This window comes from Perca fluviatilis, chromosome 23 (genome assembly GCF_010015445.1).
Source record: "Perca fluviatilis chromosome 23, GENO_Pfluv_1.0, whole genome shotgun sequence".
In the NCBI taxonomy this organism is placed as follows: Eukaryota; Metazoa; Chordata; class Actinopteri; order Perciformes; family Percidae; genus Perca; species Perca fluviatilis.
The window spans coordinates 27635376-27653251 of NC_053134.1; the positions used below are offsets into that span (position 1 = coordinate 27635376).

Below are 17876 nucleotides of genomic sequence, written 5' to 3' on the forward strand. Positions count from 1 at the left end.
TAATATTAGTAAATCGGTCTTATTTTCACTTAATAGTTAAAAAAGTTATTTGAACTTCGTTCCAATTGTCCCTAAAAAAATGAAGAAGAAATTGAATCATTGGCTAACGAGACACTTCTCCTTATATTGTGGGATAGTATTATCTAAAGTGGAAGGAATATCCAGATCTGTTTATTGCTTTGTCACTTAATGTTCCACAGAATGTTATTAAGGAGACAATACAAGGCGCTTTACAATTTAATTTAGAGGAATAAGTCTCATTATTTAAAAAAAGGACTGTTGTGTTATAGGCTACAAGAAAAAATGGAGGTCTGGAAATTCTAGATGCTACTCTTAATAATTATTTTAGGATTAAGTGGATTATTAAATACCTAAAAAAACAAGGATAGCATTTGGAATATTTTTCCCAATTAGCTGTCTGATCCAGTTGGTGGTATCAATTTCCTACTAAAATGGGACTTCTCCGTTGATTAAATCCTTATTAAGTTGGCAGATTTTCATAGGCAATAACAGTTTGGTTATCAGCCTACAAACATAACTTTTCTCCCCATAGGCACTTCATATGGAACAATAGAAACATCTGATATAAAAAATAGGACTATCTTCTATCACATGGTTTAAAAATGGAATATTGACAGTTGGTCAATCATGAAGGTAGTTATTTATTATCTTATAAAGTATTGACACATTTAAAATACATATAAAACCAAAAGATTATGCTATTGTTTTCAATGCTATACCAGAAGGTGTACTTCTATGAAACTCTGGAGCTGAACCTTTCAATTATGAAGACTTTGGAAAATATTTATATTGGTGGAACTAATATAAGTTATTGAAAGATAAGTGCTCTAACAAATATATTAGGTTACTGTCCCTTTAGCTAGATGTTTTTGGTATTCCTTATTTAATGATATGCAGTGGGAGAAAGAATGGACAATTTGTGATAAATACTGTATCAATAACAAGATTAAGGAATTGTCTTTCAAGATATTACATAGAATTTACCCAGTTAAACTTGTATTGCAAAGATACAAAGTAAATATAGATTTTATGTGTGATTTTTGTGGACTAGAAGAAGAGAGTAGTTCCTATCTATTTTTAAATGTTGAAATAAACATGTTTGATGTGATGCTCTATTTAAGCCAATAAAAGATTTGAAAAAAATAACATGATGTATATCAACAACTCTTTAGTATTTTTTTTGGAATTGCCAAACCATAAGAAAAATGGCCAGGAGCCAAGCCAACCTTCCTGCACTTTATCAATACATTCAATACATCAAGCAATTTAGCATCATTTTATTTAATATTAAAAACAAAAAAAGCCATAAAGACCTTTAATTTATTAAATGATTACAATATGAAATTATATGACACAAACTCTGGCATTATTAAATGTAATTGTATTTTTTCATTTAGTTTATGGTATTGTCTTTTCTTTAGTTCCTGTTTTGTAAGGTCTATTCTATGTCGTTCTTTTAATACATCCATATTCTATGTACTATGTACTGCCTATTTTTGTATTTTTTCTTAAAGAACCCCAAAAAATGGAACCTTTTGAATAGGGTTTTTAAACGTTTCTAAACAGTATCTAGGCTAGAATTGCTCCAACTGTGAGTCACATACCATAACATTTATGGTAACCCGGCCCATGTTCTATACCAAACAAGGGGCGTCTGAAATATCTCCTCCCACTTCGCAAGAACGAAGGTGTTTTCTAACGGATATGTCTCTGGATCAAATTGCCACGTTGAATGCAACACGGCGCTGTTCCGGAAGATGACATCGCTAGAAGGTGTGTTTCCGGAAGACGTGGCTGTTGCTCTGTTGCTGCAGTTAGCAGCTGTCATCCAAATTATTGTTAGAGAAGTACTTGAATGCTACTTTAATATTTTCTCTTTTTCTATTTTATCTTCACCCGTTTATTCGGCGTCAAGATGATTTCGCTCACGGACTCCCAAAGTAAGAGCCTTTGTACTAGAGCATCTCTGTATGTCGCTGCCCTGTCTATATCTGAACCCGGCTACATCGGAGCTGCAGCAGCTCCTTAACTAGCGTTAGCAATTAGCAAGAAAGTTAGCTTGATTTATTTATTTTTTTCTCTCATGGTGTTCCATAACCTCTAGCCCAAATAGCATAACATCTAACTCCCACTAACATGACAAGTTGTGTGGCTCCATGCCAAGCCCCTGACTTGAAAGTAACATACGTCCATGTTGTAAGTCCGTATTTAAAAAGCTTCAAATAGAAAGTAAGTACCTGAGGTCCAGTGAAAGCTCAAGTGAAATGAACGTTACTGTTTTCATTGTCACTGTGGCTTTCATTAGAAATATTGACTTTAATTTGTTTTCATTATAGTTTTAATATGTATTAACGGGTTTGCTTGTAGAGGTACCCAACACATTGTTGTGGTACTTAAAATAACGAACCAATGCAGTTCAGTTTGAATATATTGATATAACAAGTAGCCTATGGCTTGGCAGCATGCAGGACCAGCTGTCCTGGGTTCATCACTTCTATCTAGCTGGGGAACTGATTGTGGTTTGGCCAGGAAAGCAATGAAAACTCAAATTGATTGATTTATTAAAATGTATTTCAAACATTTAAAAGAAACCAGAAAATCAGGTCATACAGTAAATAATAATATAGATGGCATAGATGCATAATAACAAACACTTGATTTTTTTTTTTTTTTACGTGTCCGAAAAGGAGTGGGAAGAAGTCTACACTTATATATTCCCACCCTTTCGCTATAAATCCTTCATTAATTAACACACTTCCTCTCATATGTTTTGAACATTTAACTTTACCTAATACGTGTCTTACAAAATACAGTTTATTTCTCATATATTCATATCAATTGTATATTATAATTCCTTGCATTTATTTTACTCAAAAATACTCATTGATACATTTTAGCATCAAAAACAGAAATTTGTTCAGAAATTCAAAAAATAAATAAATATGAATACATTAAAATGAAAAGGGAAGCTTAGAACAAATCTAAATAAATAAACAACATACAAACAATGTTAATCAAACCCATTCATCCCTCTCCCCTGTGGTCATAGCACCTTTACAGTTTTAAAACTGAATCCCCTTAAACTACTCCTGCCTCTTTGAGTGAACATTTTATGAATATTCATTGGTAGTTGATAATTTTTTTGCTTTAAACATTAATTGTGCTGTTTCAAATTGAACCAGGTCTACTTCTAACTATAAGAATAATTAATTTGTGTGATCCCTGTACCCAGCATTGAAAATGATAACTCGATGCTCAACTGTTCTCCCTCTATAGCACATGTCTGTGACAAGAAGTTTAGTTTATTCCTAATTGGCCACACTTAATGCAAATTTCCCTTTCTAGGTGATTTTAATGTGTGCTTCAGAGTAAAACAGTCGGTGACATGCAAACAAATTTAAGGACAAATGGTAGCCAATCATATATTGGTTATCATATTGTCCAGCTGTCCACGTAAGTGACATACTGGGATGGAATAATTGAACCCTGTGGTATTTGTGTGTCCTGTAGAGATTGGAATGGGATTAACAGGCTTCGGCGTGTTTTTCCTCTTCTTCGGGATGATCCTGTTCTTTGACAAAGCACTCCTGGCTATTGGAAATGTGAGTGTTCCTGCTTCATTAAACTGAAATGATGTGATGTTGAGAAGCACACAGGTAAAACTTTATTTTCTCCATATTAGCTGGTGCTGACACTTTTAAGTATTTAATTTTTTAAGTGCTCATATTATGCTTTTTGGCTTTTTCCCTTTCCTTTATTGTGTTATATATCTTTTGTGCATGTAATAGGCTTCCAAAGTGAAAAAGCCCAAAGTCCAGCCCAAAGGGACTTCCCATCTCCAACAGAAAACACTGTTCACAGACTGCTCCAAACAGCTCTATTGTAGTCCAGCCTTTACTTCAGAGACAAATGTGGTCACTTTGGAACACACGCTATAATGCTCACCTAGCTGCTAGCATGGCACGCCCTCAAACTCTGCTTCTGACTGGCTAGCAGTACTTACTGCGCATGTGCGACTCCCAACAAAGATAGAATAGAAGTGAGATGTCTCACTCTGTAGCTAAAACAGAGAGCTCAACACACTGGGTGAAAAGAGGAGCTGCAGCAATGTACAGTACAACAAAAAATTGTGTTTTTTGAAAATTAAACCATGTAAACCTATTCTGATATAACCTCTAAATACAATTTATGAACCTGAAAATGAGCATAATATGAGCACTTTAAGTATTTCGTCTAACATATCAGCAGTGTTTTTATGTAATATATTATCAACATGGAGACCCATCCTCTGCTTTTCACAAAGTCAGTTGAAGACTACCGGTAGTCTCGCTTTGCCAGACCCTCCTCCAAAGCGCGCTGGAGGAGGGTCTGGCTACTTTACACAGCATTCGGGGATGGGAGGAAAATGTGCTCTGGTTTAATGGCATTTCTTTAACCAATCACAATCATCATGGGCGGTGCTAAACTCTGCACAGAGCCGCTGCAAAATATTTGCGTGAGAGAAAACTCAGATTGGACAGATAGTCTAGCTAGCTAAAATTATGTTTGAAATGATTTTATTTCAACTTTTAAGAAATTTGCTGTATTTTTTTCTTTCATTTGCACTGCCATCCATTCTTTAGCTCCCCTGTTTTTAGATTATTTGAGTGCTTAGCTACACAACTGGTTAAACATCAGTAACAAAATTCAATTTCACCCCTAGTCCTAACATCAATACTATCACCAACCAGTGCTTTCCTGCAGTCTACCCAAGATACAGTCAAAAAAAGGGACTAAAACTGAAATAGACTCTTTAGTTAAGATAAAAGAAAAGGTGGCGGTGTTCCTGCAGTGTCAATTGGCCTATATTGGACCACTCTCTAATATTGAGCAACCCCCTTTTTTCACTACAGATCCTGTTTGTTGCTGGACTTGCTTTTGTCATCGGGCTGGAAAGGACCTTCCGCTTCTTCTTCCAGAAGCACAAGATGAAGGCCACCAGTTTCTTCCTGGGAGGTGTGTTTGTGGTGCTGATTGGCTGGCCCATCGTCGGAGTCGTGCTGGAGTTCTACGGCTTTTTCCTCCTGTTTAGGTAAGAGGAAACCAAGGCACAAACTGAGAAACGGACACAGCAGACTGATGATGCTCACTGCACCTGCACAGTGGGGTGTGGAACTGGGTGTATGAACCTCCCACTCAAGATCCTCACTGGCAGGCCGGAAAAAAAGAAGTTTGTTATGGGACGTTGCACAGGATTGTTTTTACCCAATGGTGGATTTTGGATTGACACGTTCTGCCCTATGTGCCATGTTTTGATTGTGTGTAGAAGTTAAAGCTTAAAGCTACTGAACGTTTTAGGCATCATTCTAATGTTACAAGATGCAGAGGAGTATCTGAAGGGATACACCCTTAGTTTTGGTCACTAACAAATTTGGGTACAGGTTGAGGGTTTTACAAGCCTTCAGGTCCTCCACAAATACCCTTTTTTATAACCCACATCCTTCACAGGATCCAGTCCCTAAATTGAGACAGAGTTAGAGATTTAATTGAAGAGGGTTTGGTTGAATTTCTCTGAAAGTCATGAACAAAAAAGCCTGCTAGCATGGCTTAAGACTTGTCATGTTTGTCATACAGTTTGACACGTACATATGGCTCATTACAATAACTATCAGTAGTAGAACAGAACACCCAGGAAGGTAAACGACAAACCGGTGGTTAGCAGCTAACCACCGGTTTGCTGTAGCTTGTTTAAAGCTAGAGACACATTCGATAAGCATGAAAACAGATCCCAGAGAACTTTTCGACTCGGTACACATATGTTATTAATCCCTAGGTTCATTTTGTGCCGGAATTATCCTTTAAATTAGCTGAAGTATTGTGTTTTAGGTCTTAAATAATTTTAAACGGGTCTTAATTTTCCTACGTCCATGTAACACTACCACTAATGCTCATTCTTTTTGCATTCTGTGGTGTTGTAGTTGTTGTAGCGGTGTTGTAGTTCTTTCCTTCACTAGTCCAAATATAATTTGCTGTATTACGACTACAAATGAGACCAACATGTAACTTATATTGAGGCCAATCAGCTTTTGTGTTATTGGTGCAAGTCTTTTTTCGGGTTGTACCACAGACATAAAACAGATTTTATTCTTCAGCTATGGGGAAGTGCAAGTTTAGCGATACTTGGCTTGAAATTTTTTTTTTATTCATAATGGTCTTAAATTTGACTTTGTGAAACCTGCAGAAACTCTGTATTAGGATTCTGACTAACTTGTTCTCTCTGTCACTCTCATCCCATCCAGGGGTTTCTTCCCAGTTGTCGTGGGCTTTATCAGAAGAATACCAGTCCTCGGCTCCATCCTGAACCTGCCCTTCATCAGTGCAGTATGTATTACCCAGCACTGCAGCAGTCCTGCAGCTCTGCTTTGTTTACACACAGCATGGCTTTTTCTTGTTTATTAATCACCCAGTTTAAACACCAACAACTATAACAGATTAGCCAAAGTGCCCCCGATCCAATGACCGCTCAGCTTGTGCACATTACAGCTAGTTTAATAAAACGATGCTGTGAGTTTTTCTGGATTAGTGCCTGTAAATGTAGTAAGAGCTTCATTCAAAGGACTCCAAATCTGAGTATTTAAATACCAAAAAAGTAGTCTGGAAATGAAGAGAGGTCAGGTTCATCTGGGCTTTATCTCCAGTCTTTAAGACGTATGAAGTCTCCAATGGAGACTGTCACTGTTCTAGCACTAAGGCTGTTGGAACGAATTCCGAAAGTCAAATATAATTTGAATAGTAAAAAAAAAAATCAATACTATTCGAATGCTGAAATTACTATTCAAATGTGATTTTTCTTTTTCTTTTTTTTTATAAATAAGTTGACTAACGTTAGCTAATATCCCTCTTCTCATGTCACGTCTGATGAACAATAAGTTACAGGAGTGAGAAACACAACGCATTGTTAGCTAACATTATTGACAGGCTGCGGCTGGAAATCATAAGAAGGATGGGAAATAGTTTTAACATGACTTTAAAATCAAAATCCACCAAGCCAAAATGCTTATTATCATGAGCTAGCTCGTTCTTGTTTCCTAACTGCGTCGTGAGTTATAGGAGCTTCATGGAGACGGCTAAAGTTAATGTTAGCTGCCCTACAGCTGTCAGAGTTAGCTTAGCTGGGAGCTTCATGGAGACAGTTGCCTGAGTAGTGTAGTACATATTAATAACAGGCTGCATATGAGCATTAGATATTCAAATATTATTCGAATATAAAAAAAAGTTAAATTCGAATGGTATAGAGGAAGACTGACAGCGCTATCTAGCACATAGTGAGTTTTGTGGCTAATAGACATCATGCTCCGTGTGTGTGTGTGTGTGTGTGTGAGAGAAGCTTTGTTTTGAGGTGAATGTCTCTCTGTCTTTGTTTTTTTTATATTAAAGCCTTCGTAAGGCTCTGAGGACAATCCGCAGTCGTGGTTAGTCACTGCCGATTTTCCCTTGCATGCTAACATATTCAATTCGCTTTACAATATTCACAAAACGAGTATCTCATGATGGAAGAGAAGGCATATGCATATTTATTTTTTTGTTCTTATCTTAATTTATTCATTTGGCTTTAAAGGCACACACACCTCAGGTAAAACAAGATTCAAAGGCTTTGAAGTCCAAGTAATTAATTTAATGGTACTTTCAACAAGATGGCAGATTTTCTTGGCCCACTCTGATCTCAAAATGTTTTGCCGATTCCTATTTTCTTTTTTTCCCCTAAGAGCTATAATTGACAGGATACACAACCATCTTTCTCTAATAGAAAATTAAATTTATATGTTCATAATAAAACATTGACTATTTTCTACAACTCTGCCCCAGGGTACAGGACCTTCTCTCACTTAAATATATCTCAAAATAATAATGTGCTCCAGGTTAGTGGACAAAGCTTTTTTTTGTATAAATAAAATCCAACTGGATTATAATAAAATAATAAACAAGTGTATGTTGGTTAAAGTTCATATTTTCATTATCTATCTAAAACTATGTATTCATCATTTATTTAAACAAAACTATTTATGAATCCGTACCGTATCCAGGACATGCTGGGAAACGCCTGGCTCTCAGCTGATCTATTAGCTGATTGGTTCAGAATCGACTCAACGACATTTCATGTTAACATTTAATTTGGTTTGATATTTGACTGCTTTGAAGGCTAATTCTGTTAACAGAACACACGTTCAGATCACAGACTGATTCCTCTTCAATCTGTTGTATATTAACATCAGCAACAGATCGCATGTAGAGCATTTTGACAGCTACTCTGTAATAATAAAAACCGCTAAAGACTGAGTAATACAAGCTGGTATATGGGTCTGATCAAATTTTCTTAAATCAGACATAACAGGATGTGAGTGTTTCAGTGACTTTCTGTTCAGACTGAATCCTCAAAAATAGACCAAAAATGAACCATAAGTGAACCAGAAATGAACCAAAATGACAGGGAGTAATTTTGTTGTCCTGTTCAACTGTGGTGTGTTCCCTTTAGTCATGCATGCTTTCCATTTAAAAATGCTTCAGGATTGCGGGCAAACATTATCCTCCAGGCATCACTTTAATCCGCTCTAACACTTTGCATCTCATTGAAAGCTCACAGCTCTGTGTGTCAGATCATGCTTTAGAAGAGAAGCTGAAAAGCAGCCAGATTACACTTAACATGTTGTCTTTATTTTTTTTTTTCTTCCAGTATGTGGACAAAGTGGGCGAGAGCAACACCATGGTATAAAGGTGACTTTTTGTACCCAGACAAGGCTGTTTGAGGACAGCAGGTTTTTTAAAGCAACACGATCTCCCATCGGGCTGATTTAAAACAGCTAAGGTTATACATTCAGATTCCTCCCCCCCTCCAGCAGGCAAAGACTGCTTTCTGTCTGTCTGCAATTTCATTGGTCAGTGCTACCAATCAAAGGTTCATCAGAGTGAGCGTCGCACCACCAGTCTGTTACTAAAGGGTGGAGTTTCTAAGGTCACTACAATAAATATTCCAAATGCTATTGATCCTTCACCGTTGAGTGCATCTGGCATGAAAATGGACGGAGGATGGAAGACCCCCTCAAAGCTTTGACTCCGTCTGCGTGACTTTCTTACTCTGTGGAACAAAAAGACAAAACCACTGACCCTCCACAAGGATGAGAAGGGGATCGACAGCTTGCCATGTTGCCACATTTCTGTGCCTGTGCTTTGACTTCATTTGGACAAAAGCTTTTGTCATTTTGTCTCTTTGCAGATATTCTGTGACACTTTATTAATTTTTGTCCCGCAGCTGTTCAAATACAAAGCGTGGCGAGTATAATAATTTCCCTTTGTTACATGTCATTTCTGTTTTACGGTTGGCTAATGAGTACTTCTGTATAAATTATTTTTTAAACGATCTGTGCTTTACTTCATGTATGGTGAGGTGCTATGGTATTTGTTACTATTGTTATTACTACTATTATTAAAGTCTGGTCCCACCAGAAAGTGGCAACACCTAATTCATGATGACACGTGGATGGTGAAGTTAATCCAGGTGGTGCTAGAAGCTTGATGATGTAGTGACTACTCATAAGGCTAGGTATCAGGGTATAAAATGAGCACCATCCACCAGCCAAACCATGGTAAAATATGCATGTGGCTGGTAGCTTTGCTTCACTCACCAGCCAAAAAAACAATGGTAATCTAATGACTGGCTGGTAGAGTTTGAACATTCACTAGCCATTTGGCTGGTGGACAAAAAAGATAATGTTGCAGCTGGTGAGCTAACGGCTAACATGCTAGGCAGCTGGGAACCAGCTAGCGCAAGTCGGTCAGAAATGCTCTCCAAGCTAGCTGGTTTGCCAACTGGCAGTAGCAAGCAATATAGCTCAGTCATTAACTAGTAAAAATACTGAAGGTTCAGTTTATTGAAGAAACGTATAATTTGTAATAATGTCTCATAACTGTCTACACACCACGTCTCCTTGTAGAGCAGTTTACACCCAACCAGAGCTGGAGGATTTCTCTCCAGCTTTTATCTTTTTTAAATGCTGGTGTTGTCAGGCACATTTAACTGTTTTCCTAAGCCGCATCATGAGGTTTTGGACCTCCTGTCTTCCAAGAAGCAGCCATTGGTTTCACTTAATTGTACTACACTACTAGCAGACACTACTAGCAGACACTTGAAATGTGCTGCTTAAATCTAGTCTTTCACTGGAAACATGGTCATATTGGCAAAGTTAGCTTATTTCAGGGTAAGTAGCAACCTTTCTAGTGCAAGGAAAAGAAAGTGTCTTATAAAATGTAATAAAGTGCCTGTGATGAAGTACTCCCTACGACACTGGTTCCCACAGGGGGGGGGTCCCGACTAGCCAAAGCTTCACGGGGGGGTCTAGAGGCCTTTTTGATGGGTTTGATTGGGTGTAAGACAAAAGTTTTTTTTTAGTTGGCCTAAATCTCAGCATTTCATTAATTTCTGTGAAGAAAACTAAATGAAATTGTTATTTAAAAGAAAGTTATGATTTTTATAAGAGATATAAACCAGCTAAACCATATATATATAAACCAGGATAAGGGCACAGTGAAGATCTGAACACAAGCTACCAGCTTTCCCTCTCTGCTTAATTGCCTTGTCCTGCATCAGAAAAGTTTAAACAACCAAAGAGCTAATAAAACAATGGCCAAGCGTCACTGGGATGAAAACAATGAGTTTGTCAATAAAGAAGCCTATTAAGTATGTATGATTAAAAAAACAATTACAAAAAAAAACAAAGAATTGTATAAAAGGTTCCTAAAAATAAGAGGAAAACTCATCCCTACAATATTCACAGGAAATAATCTGAGCAAAATTCATCCAAATTGCTTGTTTTACACAAACCTGCAGATATTCCTGCACTATCTGGGGTAATTGTACAGTTTATCAGTCATCTGCAGTCAGGAGTGCAAGATAAAAAAAACAAACATGTACAAATAAAAAAAAAAGTCCTCTTATCTATTTGCTAACTGATTATCTTTAAACTCTCCATTGAGCTTTAAATGTTCAAATTCTGTTTTTCTGTGGGTCTCTTTGTTCGTTACCTGTGAAATGACAATGTTTTACTGTATGGCACCTTTGTAAATAGCTATGGTAGTTAGCTTTTTATCTGCCATCCATCTTGCTTCTGGTCATTTATTCCTGTCTTGCCATTGACTCTTTATTGATAAATCTGATTGTAAATCAAATTTTTCAATATCCACATACCCAATATATATTGGCAGACTCCAATTCTCAAGTTCTACATCTCATGGATCATTAAAGCGACAGGATGCACCTGACCACAATTTGGATTGCCGCAGCAAAGGGTTATGTAAATCAAAGATTTCAGTTTTGATGTTTGATATATTTGCAGAATCCCCCAATATATTTCACAGATTTTAACAAAACCAACCAAAATGAAATGAAAAATACACAGCGCTCTCCGCCATTCGGAAACTCAGGGCACCCCAGCACCACCTTCTGCTCCTCCTGTACAGGAGCATCATAGAACCAATCCTCCTCTACTGTTCCGCATACTTTACCATGGCCGTTGTCACTAACCGGAACAAACTCAAAATCACACACAACGCCTCTAAAATCATTGGTTTCCATACTCCCAACCTCCCAGCCCTCACGGACACACACGACCCCAGCCACCCTCTGAACTCATGCTTCATTTTACTCCCATCAGGATCACTGATCTGTAAAAAAGCATGCTACAGCAAGAGCTTTGTGCCCTCTGCCATCACTGCCCTCAACAAACTGAAGCAATACTACTCAATGGACTCATGTTCTTGTGAGTACATTGTGTTACTTGTGGCTATGCTTTTTTTTATCTATCTATCTATCTATCTATCTATCTATCTATATCTATCTATCTATCTATCTATCTCTATCTATCTATCTATCTATCTATCTATCTATCTATCTATCTATCTATCTATCTATCTATCTATCTATCTATCTATCTATCTATCTATCTATCTATCTATCTATCTATCTATCTATCTATCTATCTATCTATCTATCTTGGGCTCATGACCTCAGTATTTCTTAAAGTCCTGGGGCTGCCCTGACAGTTAATAGTATCACTGTAGACTATCTCACATCATTGTATTGACAGGAAAATCCAGTGCTCCCAGTCTCTCTCACTCATGCAGGCTTTGGGTAATTACATTCATAATTGGAAGTGTGGCATTTTGATTCATAAAACCAGCTCTCATCTCTCCAAGTTCTGCTCCAGTGAGCAAGGTACAAACACATCAATATTCCCACCAAGGGGGAAATATAACTCCTACTCATATCGACGGTGACAGCAAGAGCTAATACACATTAGTCAATAACGGCCTGAAGATCCAACATGTGTAATTTTGAAAAACTACATCAGGAAGCTAAAAGTGCTTATGGCAGCTGTTTTAATTCAGAAGTATTTATGGTACACTACAGCTCTCATTGAAAGGAGCTGAATCGATCGATGGCTCTGTTCATTCACTCTTCTCACCGCCCCCGTTCACACAACGCACTGGCGTGACCTATTGCTGCTGGCATCATGAAGGAGAGCAGAGCACAGAGGGTTCCCCGCCCCAGAGGATATAAATACAGGGGGAGGGCAAGTATCCTGAACCTTTTACTTTCTCATCCTCTCTGCTGGACACCGGGCTCACAGGATCTCTGACACCATGAAAGTAAGTACAATGCAAGAAAAGTTTTGGTTTAATTCGATTGGGGCTGCAATGAAGGAAATAAAATTTTAATAAAGCACTATGTTAATTGCATTCTAAAAATTCTAAATGGGAGCTGAAGATTCTTTTGGCATATAATGCATCATCTGAATGCTGATTAAAAAAAACATAATAAACTATTTTGCCCTTTAGTTTAGTCAAAGTTCCTTCATGAATTTATTGCTTGTTTCAATTATTCGGAATGTCTCCCTGCGCGTTAATTATGGTTCATGTTTTAACTTCTTTGCAAAGTTTTATCAAAAATAAAATGCATTGGAACATTGAAATGTATTGTTTAATTTCTTCCATTTCAGTTTGTTGAAACAAATGTATTTAATACAATAATCTGAAGGGACCACAAACAACATTTTTTATATGAAAAAATTATTTGAAGTAGTGTACTGTTTAGTTTTGTGTTATATATTTCTTTGCTTGTTTAACTTAAAATACTTATTTTAGTCAAAAATGACGTTAACTAATGAGTTTGAGTAATGACTCCTACTTGATTTGTCCACTGCATCAACTTAAGGTTCTGTGTTAATATAACTAGACCTGTTAAGTTTTACCTTGTGTAAAAGCTCAAATGGTTTAATAATGGGCATCCACGCAATTTTCTAGTAAAATCAACTAATTCGGGATAACAGTGCAGATTGAGTCTTTCTCTATGTTGCTGTGTTACAAATTATGATTGTAAAAGTTTTTTCCGATGTGCCTTTATCTTCCACAGGGTTTGAGGTCAATCACATTAACTTATGTAGGCCTACTCACCCTTTTACTGCTGGCCTCATTTATCTCGCAGTCGTGGAGCGCACCGAAGGTAAAGCTGCTTTATTTCTCTTTATTCAAATATACACTGTGAGGTTTTCACTCAATATTTGAAGAAAGACAGCTCAAAACGATCAATTGTTAGCGAACAGAAGGGCAGGATTACAAAGGAGAGGCATTAAATGTATGCACATTTAACATTTGTTTCTTCATTAAAGGGCTCTTTCCAACGGAGAAACTGGACCCCGCAGGCTATGCTGTACCTCAAGGGCACTCGTATGTGTTTATCTCATGATCCCATGTCTGTATGGAGACCCAAAGTGTTCAATATTAGATAAATAAATACGACAATATCAAATAAATAATCATATGAACAAAAAGACCAACAGACACACTGTAATACAATCATGGCATTTTATATGAAAATTATTTTTTTCTTCTACCAAAGTTTGTTTTATTTCATAATGCCAGTCTTTGTCCATCAATCAAGACAAACAAGGCAGAGTTATGTTCACGTGACTTTGTTAAGTAAGTAATAAAAGTAATCAAACAACTCTTTTATTGTGCAAAGAATGAACTGATTTTGAAAAACCTATTGGATTATTTGAGTCTTGCATAAGCGTATACTGCATAATGTGTGTATGTTTATTTATATTCATATTATTAATTACTAGTATTATATTTCTTTTAGTTGCCAAGTACATTTACACATATAAGGGATGTATGCTCTGCATTTAACCCATCCTAACTAATCAGGAGCAGTGGGTAGCGATAGTCTGGCGCCCTGGGACCAACTCCAGCTGTTAATGCCAGTACCTATACGACAAGGGCGATGGCAGGAGTTACCTAGCATGCATGTCTCTATGGTGAGAGGAAACCGGAGCACACAAACTCCAAATAACCACTGAGCCACCGTGCCGCCACAATGTAAATGTGTATTTATTTAAGAACACTCTAGGTCTCCATATTGCTCGAGCTATACAAAGATAAAGTCCTTTAGTGTTTGAACATTACATTCCAGAGTATGAGATGCTTCTTTTTCTTTTCTTTTTTTATTTTTCAGAGGGACGAAGATTCATCTCAGAGGACCGAAAAGAAGGCGATGTCTATGACACATTACACTTAGGTAAAACTAACGTTACTAAGCAAAATTGTTTGTGTAATTTTGGAAATACTTTGTCAACCTTCTTTATTGGATGTGGATAGTTAATCAGAAGGTTTGCCCAAGAGCATCCCAAAAAAGTCTTTGAACTGAAATCACCTATGGCCAGCAGGTAGATAATAAGAGTTTGGTGTTTTATTCCCTGTCAGAGACCCGCAGTCAGAACACAGAGAAGCTGAGCGTGGACCAGGCGGCCACCGTCCTGCTTAACTTCCTGCAGCAGGCCAGAGAGGCAGGTGAGAGCAGCATCAGTACCAGATGCCACACAGCAGCTACATCCAGACATATGCAGCTCATACTTAAGGGCTGCATTTTGGTTTCAGTAGTGAGGGAAGACAATTAAGTCTGTATATTTATGTCAATCTAGCAAATAGCACATTATCATCACAATGATTATCATAATAATTATAGATAATGAAAAGAAAAGAAATAAAAAATCTATGTAAATTATTAAAGGGTAACTTTGTTTTTTTTTTCAACCTGGACCAACTCATCTGCATGTTAATGGTCACAATGGTTGTGGTTTGGATGGTTTCATACAGAAAATCTGACCGTCTCTCTGTCAGCCATTGAGAAAGCTTTTAGACACACTTTTAATGGGGGAAAGAAGCACAGGATTCCCACACACAGACATCACATTTAAGGATCTTTCCAATACTTCAAGATTCATTTCATTTATACTTTTATTGATGGAATTTAAGGAAACTCGGGTAAAAACATAACAAGGGTTATGAAGGTCTAATTTCAAGTCAAATAGAGACAAATTAGTTAAAAAAAAATCCCTCTCATCCACAACATTTTAAGGACTTTCAAGGAATTCAAATGAAAGATTCTGTGTATTTTGCTCTGTCATTGACTCAACACTTATATTTCATTTACCATTATTATATTGGATATTCTAATTCCATAATTTAATGTTAATTTCTTTCTTTCTCATAGCCGATGAAAACCCAGATGAGGTGTATTTCCAGGAGCTGCCAGTGTGGAAGAGAGAATACTTCTGATCGTCTTTCATACATTTCTAAAGCTGATAGATAACACATCTTTGTTTTTGATTCTAAGGTTATGTAAGGGAGAAGAACATCTTTTTTGTAAATATGAATTCTCTGACTATGTTTGAAATGTTGTGTTTTAATAAAGAGTTTGAAATCATAGCACTATTGGTCTGAAATTGTCTGAGTTTTTTAAACTTCCTTGACAAAATATGAAGGGTATCTTTCTCCCATTACTATCACCAAGTGTAAGATAAAAGTACATACATACAAATGCATATCAAGTATATAAATGAATCAGCGATTTATGATATGGCCATGTAAATCAAGGATGTAACCAAAGTGAGTCATCTATTTGTCACTTTTTAGGTCAAATTTATGTAAAGGAAAGATGCAGGCGTGAAGCCAGATGTTATAGAAATAATTTTTTTTTGATTGGAACAATATATCCACATATTAAGATGACTTCAACTGTAACACCCGAACACTGCATGTTGCGAGTGTGTGAAAACTACATGTAGTCAGTAATTAGTAAGTATGGCTAAAAGTAATGAATGGTACAAATAAATAGCTAAAAGTACTGACTAAACAGCTCAAATGAATAGTAAAGGAGAAATGGTAGTAGTATCCTTGAAGGCTTGAAGTAGTAGGACTGCTGACCAAACCAACCTTAAAATTGACAGTTCAACTGTATGAAAAAAATATAACAATATCCACTTTTATATAATGAATAGTGTTGATGAAGGGGTACACTGTGTGTATGGAGGTACGTCAGACCAAAAAGGTTGGGAACCACTGCCATACACTATGGTCAAAAGTATACGGACACCTCTGTCCACACCCAGTGTTGGACCTCATTTGTTTATCAACCATGTAGTTTAACAGGAAAAATTATTTCATATAAACTACTTTTTGACAAGTATTTAACCAAGAGATAACTGAACAATAATCATATATCATTAGCACACTGGGTTGAAACTTGAAAAATTGTTGTAATTTCACTGTTAAAGTAGCGCCCCTACAGTTTCAGAGTGCAATTTACTTATACACCGCTGTTACACACAGCCGTACACATGCATTTCTTATGATTCCTCATGATCAAAAACTAGTGAGCACAGCCAACTGATCTAACTAGCTGACAGCAGCTACAGTTAGCAGCAGTTAGCGGTTAGCAATAACCACTAAACACTTTAGCAACAAGTAAAGCTTTCTCTCATCTTTGGCTAACGGTAAAGTTTGATTGACTGATTGAACATAGAACTATATGGTATTTGCATAGCAATTTAAGTCATATTTTTCCTGTAAAAACTGACTGAGAGGATGCATGTATATTGAAAACCATAGTGGGCCAAGAATGGAGCCTTGGGGAACACCACAATTAAACTGAGATTCAGAACAGGAGTCTGGGTTTTGTGATGGACCTGGATCAGGGTATATTCCAAAACAGCACTATCAAGACCATCCATTTTCATAACATGTTCAGGCCTTTTATTATCTTTATTAAATCCACAAACTTGTTCTCTATAGATTCATCAGAAATGCTGTAAACCTGTGTATAATCTGCAGCTACTCATGGTTAATCTCAGTTTGCTTCTTCTTGTCCTCTGGCACAATGCCCAGCACAAAGGGAGCCTTGATGTTCAGTCGATCCCTCTCAGCCTCCTCATCTTCATTGTAGGGCTCATCATCATCATCATCATCGTCCTCCACATCACTGTGGTGGGGAGTGGAGTGGATGGAGGCAGAGGGAGAGGGGGGCACCGAGTATGGCCGGGGGTAACGGAAACCTTCTGTCTGTGGAGACAAAATTACTTACTTAATTACTTGCTAAACGTTTTATTAAGTATAACGTAAGATTTTCTGTCTTCTAAGCGGCTTTCGGTTTATGTCTAAACCACTTGGCAGAGACTTCAAACTTGCTGCAAATAGATTATCAGTTGCTTCATGGATTGTATAGAGCTTAACAGTGACAGTGCACATTTTTGAACTGCTCTGGTTCCGGAAGTGATTTTCTCCATTAAATTGCTACAATGACGTTTCAGAAAATGCTTAAATAAAGAGTTTTAAACTTGGACTTGTAGCTTCTACTGGGGCATAAACCATCGTATTAAAAACTCTTAACTCGTGGTAAGTCTATCTTGGATGGTTTAGACATCATGGCTAATGATCAAAATCCTTATGGAGAAAACAAATGGGATTTTCACTTTGTTGAGCTCTATTGT

General features: G+C 37.0%; 3 protein-coding genes across 9 annotated transcripts in view; 2 read left to right on the forward strand and 1 right to left on the reverse strand.

Moving 5' to 3' along the window:
* Positions 1–1712: 1712 nt before the first annotated feature.
* golt1ba (golgi transport 1Ba) lies at positions 1713–9504 on the forward strand. 4 transcript variants are annotated; one of them, XM_039791029.1, is made up of 6 exons: positions 1713–1794; positions 1937–1961; positions 3532–3623; positions 4914–5092; positions 6300–6381; positions 8732–9504. In XM_039791029.1, exons 2-6 carry the CDS (start codon positions 1937–1939, stop codon positions 8768–8770), a joined length of 417 nt encoding a protein of 138 aa, XP_039646963.1. In that variant the 5' UTR covers positions 1713–1794; the 3' UTR covers positions 8771–9504. The 4 variants fall into 4 exon arrangements, with proteins under 4 accessions (XP_039646963.1, XP_039646964.1, XP_039646962.1 ...); XM_039791030.1 differs by lacking the exon at positions 1937–1961 and having other exon boundaries at positions 1764–1794; XM_039791028.1 differs by lacking the exon at positions 1713–1794 and having other exon boundaries at positions 1801–1961.
* A 3123-nt stretch (positions 9505–12627) lies between these two features.
* Positions 12628–15707, forward strand: spx (spexin hormone). The gene is made up of 6 exons (XM_039791032.1): positions 12628–12699; positions 13463–13552; positions 13719–13776; positions 14564–14626; positions 14812–14898; positions 15602–15707. Exons 1-6 carry the CDS (start codon positions 12694–12696, stop codon positions 15664–15666), a joined length of 369 nt encoding a protein of 122 aa, XP_039646966.1. The 5' UTR covers positions 12628–12693; the 3' UTR covers positions 15667–15707.
* gys2 (glycogen synthase 2) overlaps positions 15328–17876 on the reverse strand; it is a 42022-nt gene continuing 39473 nt past the window's right edge. For 2 of the 4 annotated variants that reach the window (XM_039791019.1, XM_039791018.1), the window contains one exon: positions 15328–17448. In XM_039791019.1, the coding sequence (XP_039646953.1) occupies positions 17221–17448 (228 nt within the window). In that variant the 3' untranslated portion in view covers positions 15328–17220. The remainder of the gene's footprint in view (positions 17449–17876) is intronic. The other 2 variants (XM_039791017.1, XM_039791016.1) reach the window with 1 other exon arrangement.